At 40.5% G+C, this 12596-nt stretch overlaps 1 protein-coding gene across 3 annotated transcripts in view; it reads right to left on the reverse strand.

The window, feature by feature from the left end:
- LOC110956004 (glucocorticoid-induced transcript 1 protein) overlaps window positions 1-11801 on the reverse strand; it is a 22977-nt gene extending 11176 nt beyond the window's left edge. For 2 of the 3 annotated variants that reach the window (XM_022201224.2, XM_022201223.2), the window contains exons 1-4: window positions 11656-11801; window positions 11134-11505; window positions 6450-6598; window positions 218-307 (exon numbers count right to left, since the gene is read on the reverse strand). In XM_022201224.2, the coding sequence (XP_022056916.1) occupies window positions 218-307; window positions 6450-6598; window positions 11134-11440 (546 nt within the window). In that variant the 5' untranslated portion in view covers window positions 11441-11505; window positions 11656-11801. The remainder of the gene's footprint in view (window positions 1-217; window positions 308-6449; window positions 6599-11133; window positions 11506-11655) is intronic. The other variant, XM_022201225.2, reaches the window with a different exon arrangement.
- Window positions 11802-12596: the final 795 nt, after the last annotated feature.

The following is a 12596-nucleotide window of genomic DNA, read 5'->3' on the forward strand; positions in this document are numbered from 1 at the left end:
CCTCAGACCCTGACAAATAAAACACATTTTGAGTGCATGGAAGGAACCTCAAAAATGACAAAAACATTCTTGTAACTAGCTGTGTGAACGCATTAAGCCACACTGGTATAGCTTAGTGTCAAACAAATTCTAAAACTATTCAATGCCCTCAATCCACTCTCTGTGGTGTCGTCTTAGCAGGATGTGGGAGAACCAAGGTTACGACAGGTGAATTTACCTCTTTGAGGTGGTCTGCGCTGCCCCAGGAGGCGGACCGCTGGTGAGGACTTCCTTGTTCTGCTCCCTCGTCAATCCAGAGACCTGGAGTCTGAAACACAGAAATGCATATGCTGACACACAACTACATGATACACAACTCTATCATTTCCTCAAATACACAAGTCATGCTATGGAAATGTGTTCCAAATGTAATGTACATGTCTTGTGCTGCAGACACATACAAAGCAAACCATCGTGTACTCCTGCATTACACAAGAGCAAGTTTTCATTGTGTGTGGGTGAAAAAATATGCAATTAGAAAACATTACAGCATTCTAAAAGGGTAAAATTAACCAACCCAAAATTACTGCGATTTGTGGCAGGGTGGTCTACCGTTTGTATTTTAGATATTTTAGTTCTATATTTATTTTCACATTAAAAATATATTTAGAAAATGCGTTTACACAAAGATATTTTTTATATACAAACATACTTCTACTTATTTGTGCAAAGATATGCATAAAGTAAACATAGGCTTGTGCAGGGGATGAAGGAAGCTTAAAGACAATTATTGGTTAATGTGATCCCCAATTGTGAAGTCACTCCAGATGTGAGCTACAACTAAATGCCTAAAATTTAAATATTTAGATAACAGTTGAGAAAGATGTGGGTGAAAACAGTAATGAGTGCCGTGTGTTCAAAAGTAAAGCTGAAAATCTGCTATCAATGAAAGGAGGAAAACACTCATGAGACACCATCCCTGAGGAAAGAACTATGTTCAACAGGAAAAACAAAACTCGTAGCATGTTTGATTGCTTCCATTAGTAAGCTTAAGATAAATACATCTGTGGCATTGCACTAAACTTGTTTCTTTGTCTATCGCTTAAAACAGCAAACGGTTCAAAAAACATAATTACAAGGCTACCAAAACTCTGTGGACACTTGCCAAGACAACATCCTTGTCAGCCATGGGACTTTACTAGCAAGGGACGCACTATTCCCCCCCCTCAGCTGATGATGTCCACAAATCTGTATACCAATCTAGCCCATGTACATTACTCTGATTTGCCATAAACATACAGTACAATGCTAGGCTTATACAATTTCAATGAGTCTACAGATAAATTTTGTGTTGTTAGTACATCAGTTAAAAAAAAAAAAAATCTCCTCCCCCAAAAAACACCTCATAAACAAAAAAATCCCCTAGCAGAGAGCATAGAGGCAGTTCTGTCTCACTGAAAGTGTCTTTTAGACCTCTACTGCAGAAACAAGGAAACGGTTAAGTTATGTAAATTAATGCAAAAACAGAAAAAGACTGAGGATGTTTCATAGGCTTGTCTGAAACCACATACTTCCCCCTGATTATGCATATCAACAGTGCCTCTGGTCCTCAAACATCTGACGTTTTATGGTCAGCACAGTAGTACGAAACATCTTAAATGTCAGTGTTTTCACACTGCCTTATGTTTGACCCCACGCAACAGAAAAACCTCTATGGCTTTCCAACTAACGCACAAGCCTTGCCCTATGATATGGAATATCACACTGTGAATAATTAGGAACACCCGTGAAGCCATTTGCGCTGGCTTGCCTCTGCTGGTTTCCCCAGAAAAGGACAGCGAATTAAATGGGTGCTTGTGCTCTCATAAAGGGACCACTGTGCTTGGCCACACTGGATGGCAGATGTGTAGCTAGCCTTTAGCATTAACATTTTGTGCATGGCCTATGGAACTGCTTGTGCTGTTTGATGCCTCTGCCAAACACTGAGGGACTCGATGCTGCACCGTAATCCATTCATACAAAATGCACATTACTAGAAAGGGCAGACGGGCTTTATGGAGTTTTGGACTGAACCACTGAAGAAAAACCAAGTTCTCACAGATGTTTTGTGGTGTCAAGTGGGCATACTACTTGTATCTCAAGAAATGTGAAATGCTTTCAGTGAGAGATATGTATAGTTTCCAAAACCGGTCAAAACACAAAATTAGGCAAGAGGGGTGGAGGGTGTGGTTGGTCCAAAAACTTTTGCCACGCCTGGGTGTTATCAATCAAATGAATCCTTTCTGAGTTCAATAGGAAGTGGCAACAAATACATATTTGTTAAAAATTATGGCATCAACTATCCATATACAAAAATATGGTTTGACAGTAAAAAAAAAAAAAAAAAAAAAAAAAAAATACACGAGATGCACAGCGTAATTGGCTTCATCAATCTGTTAAAGTGATTGCATTCTGTCATGCAGACAAAAAAAGCAACATTTTATAAACATGAGAATCTCCCAACATAAATCTATGATTTTATGTTGACAATAAAAAAGCTAAATAATTAAAAATCATGGGCTGCTCAGTGGTATAGTGATTAGCACTTTTGCCTTGCAGCAAGAAGATACCCGGTTCAAATCCCAGCCTGAGCCTGGGATCTTTCTGCATGGAGTTTGCATGTTCTCCCTGTGCATGCGTGGGTTTTCTCTGGGCACTCCGGCTTCCTCCCACAGTCCAAAAATATGCTGAGGTTAATTGATTATTCTAAATTGCCCGTAGTTGTGAATGTGAGTGTGAGTGTGATTGTTTGTATATGTAGCCCTGTGACAGACTGGCGACTTGTCCAGGGTGTTTCCTCCCTTCGCCTGAGTCAGCTGGGATAGGCTCCAGCACCCCCCGCGATCCTAGTGACGATAAAGCGGTGTATAGAGAATGGATGGATGGAATTAAAAATCATCAGCAGGCTACAGGTGGTGGTGTATAGCTCAATTTTCAATTATACTCCTAATTTTCCTACAGGTATCAACAGACAGTTAAAAATACTGCAGGCTATCTTTCTTTATTGACTCCATACCCCGTAAACAAACTCTCCGTTAACAGGAACACCCACCTTTATTTACCTCAGAGGCCCTTTTATCATGCTTGCCTCTGAACCTCAAGCCTGCGTTGTGTGCTTTGCAGACTGACTTGTGTGCCAGGTGTTGTGCCTGATAATGCATGCTGTACAGATAAAACTCTGCTACCATAGCCTGCAGCTTGCTTCCTATTGTGATTCCCACCCAAAAGGTTACATGCAGGAAACATCCTCAAGAATCCAGTTCTTTTCCAAAGACGGAAACAATGACTGAGCTTCAATAAGACTGTAGTGGAATTTGTGCTGGTTTGTTTAGATTACATGCCGAGACATGCAAGCAGAGTCCCACTGCAATCCTCTGGTAGGTTTTAGAGATGAGAAGAGCATGCGTTCGGATTTGGCGAGTTGATTTTGTGTATCTTATCTTGCGCATGTCTGGAAATCATTGAGCATACCAGGAAATAGATAAATATCTCTCGGTGGGTATTTTTGTACATTATATTTATATATTTAGATTACCGATAATCCTCAAGACACAAATCGTATAGGGCAGATATCCGGTAGAGGTATTATTTTATCAGTGATGGCAAATAACATGTATTACAGCACTAAAGTAAGACTAACTGCCTCTCCGTCTAAAGTCCCTGACACACAAAGTTGGATGTCTGGCAACGGCAGACTGTCCTTCAGCATTTGTAAGCAACTTGTGTTTGGCACAATTGACTTCATGGGCAGTTATCAGCATAGAAAGCAAAGATTTTGACATTTTGAACTCAAACTGTAATCAGACATATTCTCAATTTGCATTCCAGGCATTTAATGACATGGTTTAAGCAGCCCCACAGGGGCATGTAAACAGCAAGCTAGTGTTTTTTCCATCATGATTTCAGATTACAAATACACATTGCTGATTAGTCGTTTCCTCTTACGTACGTGCTAAACATAGACGTATGTCAGTGGTCAGCTGGCAGTCAGCTTTAGCTTTTCCGTTGTGTTCAAGTGCAACTTTTAACGGGAGGCGGGAGGCTACACAAACTGTTTGATCAGCCTGCCTTTGTCTCTGCTAGTTCTTTGAGGTCGGCTTGGTGTGTCAGGCCCTAATCTTCATACAGACATTCTCTGTGTTCTGTAACCACAGGGCCTAGGGCATGCAGACCTATCCCGGAACAGTGATTAGCATATGTATGGACCCTCTGCTCCTCAACTCCCACACAAAAGGCAGGCGGGCCGTGCAGCCACGAGGGCCAGGTGGTAAGCAGTGGGATTTCTCCTCGCCTCAACCATAGCCTGGGGGACAGGTGCAAACAACTTCACCTCCATGCAGTGCTACATTACAGCTCAAAGAAGAGGCTGTCGTGAACTTGAGCAATGCACAACAAAAGAGGCCAGGGGCCTTTTGTCTACTGCTTTCTGCTGTTGCTGCATTATAAAAAGACCCAGGCCCAGGCATAACTTGTTAACAGGAAGTTGTCTCTGACTATCCTTTGGGGAGTTTGTGCATTTAATCGCTCAAGGATTGTCAAGTGTGTCAACTCTCCCACATTATTACGACACAGCCACATGCCTTCCAACTCAAATTTCCACAGCTTTGAGAGCTGGATTTTTATTTTAGCCAGCCTTCAATCAGATTTTAACTGATAACTGACTGGAAAGTATGACTGAAGCTATGTCACAAGGACAGGCCATATCACAATTCACAAAAAACCCTTAAATCTTTAGGAAAGCTACATATATGTGCATTTAACTTTTTTAAAAACTGAAAATTATCTAACTGACTTTCCATACTTGACCAGTCTTTCCAGAGCTGCACAGGAACGCTGTAATTAGAGGTGTTTACTTTGCACACAGCCACTTCAAGAAATTTTGCAAGGCCCTCTCACCATTTCCTCAGCCTACAAACAAAGAAAAGCAAGGCGAATGAGGGGTTAAAGGGATGAAGCCCATGTAAATGAGGCTTGGCGGCCTTCATTCAGACACATGAAAGGCTTCTGTTAGCAAAGAGGAGAGCAGCCCTTGTCATGATCATACATATTCAATATTCTTTCATAACACAAACCCACCACAAACCCTCAACTTCCAAAAATTAAGCTCTAATTAAGCTTGGAACTGCATTTAACCCTCCGTCACATGGCAAGATTACAGGGTGATCATGTGTGGGCTGCTATCCAGGAATACTCTGGTCAGGCTTGATGTGAAATCCATACATAGGCCTTATGAAGTGTTAGAATTTATTAAAACATACTTCTCTAGTGGAATTTCAGACTAGTTACACAAGTTTATTAGGGCTGTATTGGCAGGAGACCCTACCAAAAGCCCCTAGATTAATATACCAAAACTTCTGGCCATGGTTTGTAAATATGTCTCCTTTACCAGCAGCCATGACAAAAACAACAATGATTTCTTGTAGTCTTAAGTGGCATCATTTACTGGGAGAACAACACAGGTAGTGTTTAATTAGGGGATTTAGCAGACCCTTTGCCAAAGGGTGGACAATATGGCATTAACACAATATCATGAAAATTTAAGGTATTTTCTTGTCAAACTTTAAATCAACCTCAATTCAGTGTAAACCACAGTCGTTGAAACTCATCCATCTAGTGATTATTGCATTACTTTGGCAATGTGTTCATTGTGCTGTGAGCTTTATCCCACATTCCCTGCTGAATATAACTAGTGGAGCCTTTTGACTCTTTTCTGAACTTGTAAAGATTTCTTTTACCAGCTGATGCAGACGATTCTGTGATGATTCATTGATAACAGTCACCTGCTGAACAGAATCACACAGCTTATAAAGCATCTCATCCCAAGATTTATCTGATTACAAAACAACAACAGATGTGGCCTTTGTGGTAGGATATAGGGCTTCTTTTTGTCTGAAGGATTTTTTCTTGGGGGGGGACCTCCACACTTCCAGGGCTGACCCATTTATGGCATCAACCACTCTCTCTTTCAGCCATTTGTGCTGCAGCTGCTCATAATCACTATGTTGAATACATTAACATTTCACAATATTTTAAAATCCTAACATGAACATTTGTAATCACAATGAGTTACAGTGGCATAGATTTACAAAGTGGGGGGAGCCAATTTATAAATCTATGTTAATGTTGTATGTTTCACAGTTGAAGCACTTCTACCGCTCAACTTGAACGAAAACTTCCTAGTGTAATCTTCAGTATGAAAGATGAACAACTGTCTAGAGAATGTCAGGTGAGGTCAAAGACTGTGGACATAAAAATGTCTGGAGACATGACAACTGTGAAACTCAGTTTTGGCTGCTGAACTTAATGTTTTGTAATGTGCATGGTAACACTGAGTAAAAGCAAAAGACAACAGTGTTCAGAAAAGAGTGCTGAGTGTTGAACAAGGCCCTATGGGCTCATAGCCAAGATAGGATCTTGTGAATGGCATGTACCTGTGTGGCTTTGTCTTTCATACAGGAAGGGTAGGGTCCATGTGAGTCCCGAGGCCACTGGCCAGTGAGGTATGGCCCTGTGATAGCATCTAAGGAAGATGCTCGTCGGATAGCACTGGAACTCCGCACCTGTAATTTGGACCTTTCTGCTGTGAATTGAGAAAGAATAAAACAAAATTAGGCACAGTAAGCATCAGTCCCACGTGAGCAATATGCCCATGTACCCTGAGGCACTTTTTGATATTCCTTGACTTTCCTGATTGTGTCATTAAAAACAAGTTAAACTTGGGATACTAAAATGCGAGTGTAATAAATCTCTGCATGCAAACATGCAGCCAAGAACTGGGGGCTATATTACGAGTTTCATTTTTTCAAACTGAATCATGTAAAACAACCTCAATCAAAGAGCAATTGCATAATCAAGGCATGCCAAAATAGGTTAATTTTGTTGACCTGATTTCTTAAACTACATGTTGCTGTAAGAACAGAGAAGGGGCTGTAGGTAGATCTTCATATTACAAGATTAGAAGCATACAATTACAGAATAAGCTGTTATTTAGGTCCCTGGATAAAAAAAAATAAAAAGAGTTATACCATGCCTCTAGCAGTGGTACATAAAAAACAGCACCCTTAGCTTTGTACTACTAATGCAATTCACCATGTTTTATAAGAGAAGAGTTTGTTATTATTATAGTCTATTCTTGTTTTAAAGTATGAACTCATTTCCTAATTTCATAAGTATTAGTGCAGAGCAAAGAGCAGGCTTGACAGCTGAGGCCTGAAGCAAATGTAAATGGCTGAGCAGGAGTATCTGATATTATGAGAGCAATCTGCTGTGAGCTAGAGCAGTTAAGCACACACCACCCACATAAGAACTCATAAACAACCACACCACAATGCACATCAATACTGCCTGCATCCACTCAACATTCCTGCAGAGACACGCAGTAAAAAAAAAAAAAAAGAGAGAGAGAAAACAAAACATGCAAACAAAAATATTAGCTTAAGAGCATTTTGAAATTGCAGTTAGAACTGAAGTAAATTTATTAGCCTCAATTACACATTGTGTGATCACTAAAATCAGATGCAGGTTTCTTCATTCCCATATCAAAAGCAGAATGAAGAAATTGAAGAATGAGCAGCAAATATGTTTATTTATTCCATTTCTTGTCAGAGTGGAATAAAGCAAGGGCCTTTCCAGCATGAGCACACACAACACACAGACTAAACTATCTACATGAAGCACCCCTCTCCTCGTACAACTACACAGCCGTTCATTGTTGTTCTTTGTTCACAAAATACACAGGCCTACCCACCCAAAGGTATTGCCTAAGTAAGCTTACTGGGCTACAGTAAAATTCCCTGAAGCATTGTAGACAAAGGAAGCAGGCTAAATTTCCATCAATATTGATATAGGCCAAGCCAGTGCTCTCAGAACTGGGATTGTGGTTATTTTCCATCCTCTCCCTACTTGCCAGACTAGAATAATCTCCTGATGAGTAAAAAGAAACAGTGTGAAAGAAGCCAAGATATCAAAGCAGTCCATCTGCCGATTTCAGGGGTAAGTAAGTAGTGTATGTGCTATTAAAGGAATATTTTCAGGTTGAATTTTAATAAGAACTTTCCTTCACAGGACATTCAGCAAGCTGTGAAAAGTCTCCACATTTGCAGGGACAAATGGATGGTTTATTAACTGTAGGGTAGAAGCAAATGTGAAAACAAGCATGTGGTCCAAATCAGTAAACCATAGCAGAACAGTTTCCTGTAGGTTTTCACAAGGCTGCATGACACTGGTTGAAAAAGAAAATCCCAATAACTTAGCTTGGTCTTAGGATGATCGACTAAAAACACTGCATTCTCAGGATTTCAGCAATGCTTGATTAAATGAAGCTAGAATTGTAATTCATACTAAAGCTATATGTGGAAGACCATGGGTAATTACTTTTAAGAAAATTGATGGATTCTGTACATGTTCTTGGGCAGAATTACTTCAGTTAAATTTATTCTAATGGCTCAAACTGCCTACAAAGTCAATAAGCAAACACAGAACCTCCTCATTCTTAAAACGGTTCAACTTAGTCACTGTCAGAGGTTCAAAGACATTATCATCAATAAATATTACTTTTACTTTCCTCAAATAGTATTTACGAGTACTACTCATTATTTGCGCAACAGATTAGTGCCAAGTCAACAACCAGTTCATTAGCAAAAGTGCATTGGCAACAACTTAATCAGTTAATTGTAATTTCATGAGCAAAAACACCAAACATGACCTGGTTCCAACCACTTAAATGTGAGGATCTGCTGGTTGTATAGCTTAGTAAGTAAAATGTGTTTGGGTACAGTACAATAATGTTCTGCATGAGCTGCTAAAATGGTGGTTAATTGCAAGCAGAAATTTGAGGCGGCACCGTGCTTTCACAGAGTATGAATGATGACATTAAACGTTTCAATGACCTGCCAAAGTTCTGAGTTTGTTCATCTGTCCTTCAGTGGATCAGGAAATGTCGCATTAGAATTATTAATTATCAGTTCATCCAGAGGGCAGCTTTCTCAAAAAGCTAGTAAGAACCGGTTTCAATGTATCTTAATAGATGATGGATGTTGAACATGTGCTGAGAGTGCTACTTTTTTTTTGAAATGTGGACTGGAACATGTGCAATCCTTACCAGTGCTTCAAAATGTTATGTAGAGACAAATAAAAGTACTGAAAACACAGCACAGTATCACTGCAGTTGACCGATTTAGACACCACATTCATTTTCAAATTTAGTCCTACGCTGCAGTTTGAATGGTTGACAATGAAGCAGGGCTGTTTCAGCACAGCTGGCATTTTGACAGAGAGCAGGACTTTCATTGTTGGGACAGTGTGGTAAGAGGATGATGTCATAGTGGTCGACCTAAAAGGTCATAATGTGGAATATAATACTCTTGACTCCGTCCTTCATTATCAGTCTAAGTCCTGAAACCATCTGAACCCAGTGTAGTCTAACACCACATTCACATTTTCTGGAACCAACACTTGTGGTAGTGTGAGGCACTTTGGACTGAATTTTCCACCAAATGGCAAGCATTATGTTCGTGAGTGGGTTCAAAGTACTACAATGAATGAGAAATTACAAAGTGCAAAGCCTACTGCTACAGTCATAAAACTGGACTGAAGCAACAAAAAAAAACAAAACATAAATTTGGCTACAATTGTTGTGCTTCCATTTTTTTCCTGAAAATGTAAAAGATTTTAGCTCGGTGACTTCCAGCAAACCTTTACTGATATGACCACAGTTGTCACCTGAGGCCTTTCTTGCGTGTTTGGACTGTGAGGTCACATCCATGAAGGAGGGTCAAGTGTCCATCACCACCAGTGACATGGGACACTGGCCTGTGTTAGAGGTTGTTCCTTTCAGAGGACTAAGGTATGCAAGGCATGCCACTGGGGTAGGAAATCAACACCAACAACCAGCCAAACACGGGTGAAATTCATCATGCCTGGTAAATCTGCCTACTCAGTTGTTATGGAAGAGACTTCGTTTCCTGCCTTGCATGGTACACTGGTCAAGGTTGGAGGTCATTTCGTTCAAAGAACTGAGGAATGTGAAGCATGTCACAAACATAAAATTCCACACACAACTCTACAATAACTACCATGATGCACTAATTAAAGAGGACAGTCATTTTAGTCAAAGGTAAGAGGGAGAAGCTATTAAATGCGATTAATAGAAGTAGCACCAATTCAGTCGGTGATGTAGAAACACCCACTGAGGTTAAAAGAGGTAGAATGAGTCCGTTTCTTGTCTCTAGATATTGGAAAAGGGAGCTATATTCACACACTTCCATATCACAATGTTTTTCAAACACTTGCCAGACAGTGTGTGGTTATGTGTGTTCTATATAGAAGCACTGGGGTTACAGAAAAAAGCAATATTCTTCCAGCAAAAAAAAAAAAATGCACTTCTGGCCTGTGAAAGCAAACTGCTACTGATAAACAGCCACGGTGTTGATATTTGGCCGGAGAAGCAATCATATAGAAAAGATTTAATGCAGCACTGGGAAATGCTGAGTTAGAGTTACCTAAAGTCTAATAACCTGCCATACTGTGTCTCCATATGGTCTCAGAAGCTCAGCTGAACATGACATGAAACAACATAAGGCTGGGCACTGATATCCATGTGCAAGGCAACATGGCGAGGATTAGCATATGTTCTGGATGTGTTGCATACTTTATGCCATGTGTATGGAGGGAGGTCAGAATAGGCAACACCTGACCATTCACACAGCTCTGCATTTTCTGGTAGTGACGTGGCCCGATTACAACTGTAAGCATGTGTTTCTGCCGATGCTCTCCTTCCTCCATCTTGTCAAAAATCTATATGAAAAATAAGGGAGCCAATGCTAAAGTTTATCCTCTTTTTGAATGCCTAATTGTCTGTTGATAGGCAAAACACCTAATGCACTGGCTAATGCATAAAGCCTGCAAGTCTTACTCCAGGCTTGCAGACTGCCCACCCAAATATAATATCTGACCCAATTTTGACACAGTTACAATATTCACACTTAATCTGCAGGACTGTATAAGAAGTGGCAGGAACAAAAGTTACCGTGGCAAGTTACAATAAGACAAACGCACGTGGTGACATGGCATTTCCTATGCCTTTAAGGCAAAACAGTTAAAAATATGTGCGTTTACCTCTGGACACTGGAGAGTCTGGTTGATAGGACGATTCCTTATTTTCGGGGGAGAGTCTCTGCTTAGCATTTGCACTTCCTGAACTGAGTGTCGGACTGGAGGGGGGACTTGAGCCCCGGCTGTTCGTCGCCCCTCCGTACAGGGTCTGAGCCCGAGTTGGGCTGCTCTGACCCCCACGAAGGAGCTGGTAGGGTACGGTGGCACGGATGGGGTGCAAACGGCAGCTGCTGTTGTTGAACGAGCCGGGGGAACCCGCATTGCTGCGTCTCACCCTCGGCTGCTGAAGCGAGTTGCTAGGGGCCGACATCCTCCCAAAGTAGCTGTAATTCTTATCGCAGTAAAAAAACACGTACTGCCAAAGTTGCTGCTTCTCTGGAGGAGGAGATGGCGAGGGAGGGGGGCGGTAAGATAAACATTAGCTTGTTAGCAAAAAGAAAACGTTAGCTTCCTTTAAAAAAAAATCAACTCATGCGCTCGAGGGGAAAAAAAGCTCCAACACGGAATATTTTGTGATAAACTTACCTGTAAGACACTAAGACATGCCGTGGTAAACTGCAGCCATAACATGGGTAACTTTAAAAGTAGTTTTTAATACTTCTCAAAACGTTTAATTCGTGTTTTCCAGCTCTTGCTGCGTCTTCCCCATCCTGTCCACTCACTCTAAATGACAGTTGTTTCGGCCAGACTACTGGCTGATGCCTGTGGGCGGGCTACGCTGCTTACTTCTGCCTTTCTGATTGGACAGTGGCGTTGTACAGTAGCGTCGCTGACTGGTGCAAATTATTCTATGGACCGCACTTTCAGCCAATCACGTCTGCAATGTTTCACTGATATGTATAAAGTTGATTTTTTGTTAAATGTGATATAAAGAATATATTAAAGCCAATTCATTGTTCAATAATTCCGCCAATGTAGTTTATTAGTCTTTAGAGGACCGAATATATAGTTTACAGCTAATATAACTGGATAAAAGCTTTCCACATGACTCATTATTAATGGCTGCTGAGGAAATTTCAATCGTTATGACACCATTTAGTTGGCCAAGTTATCACGGAAATTTCCATTTCCATGATTTTACATTAACGCCAATAATGGAGCTTGTAAAGTGACTTATTACGTTATCTATACATTATTTACCTCTGCCTTGTGTACACTGTTTACACAAACAATTTGCACATCAGCACCGCACTGTGTTGTCCTTCATGTGTCGTTCACACAAGAGTTTAACTTTTGAGTCAGTGAGTAGATAGGCAGAAATACAATTGATAATTTCCGTTTAACATAATTAGACATTTCATCAACTTTTAAGCAAATATATTTATAGGTGTCCCATTGTTGAAAACCCAGCTACTCCCTGTTTACTGTCATTTTCTGTTTCTGTCTTCTTTCCATCATTGCAAACTAAATATCTTGGTTTAGGTCAGGGAAAACAAAACAAGTAAAGACTTTTAATTAATTAAATA

Source organism: Acanthochromis polyacanthus, chromosome 12 (genome assembly GCF_021347895.1).
Source record: "Acanthochromis polyacanthus isolate Apoly-LR-REF ecotype Palm Island chromosome 12, KAUST_Apoly_ChrSc, whole genome shotgun sequence".
In the NCBI taxonomy this organism is placed as follows: domain Eukaryota; kingdom Metazoa; phylum Chordata; class Actinopteri; family Pomacentridae; genus Acanthochromis; species Acanthochromis polyacanthus.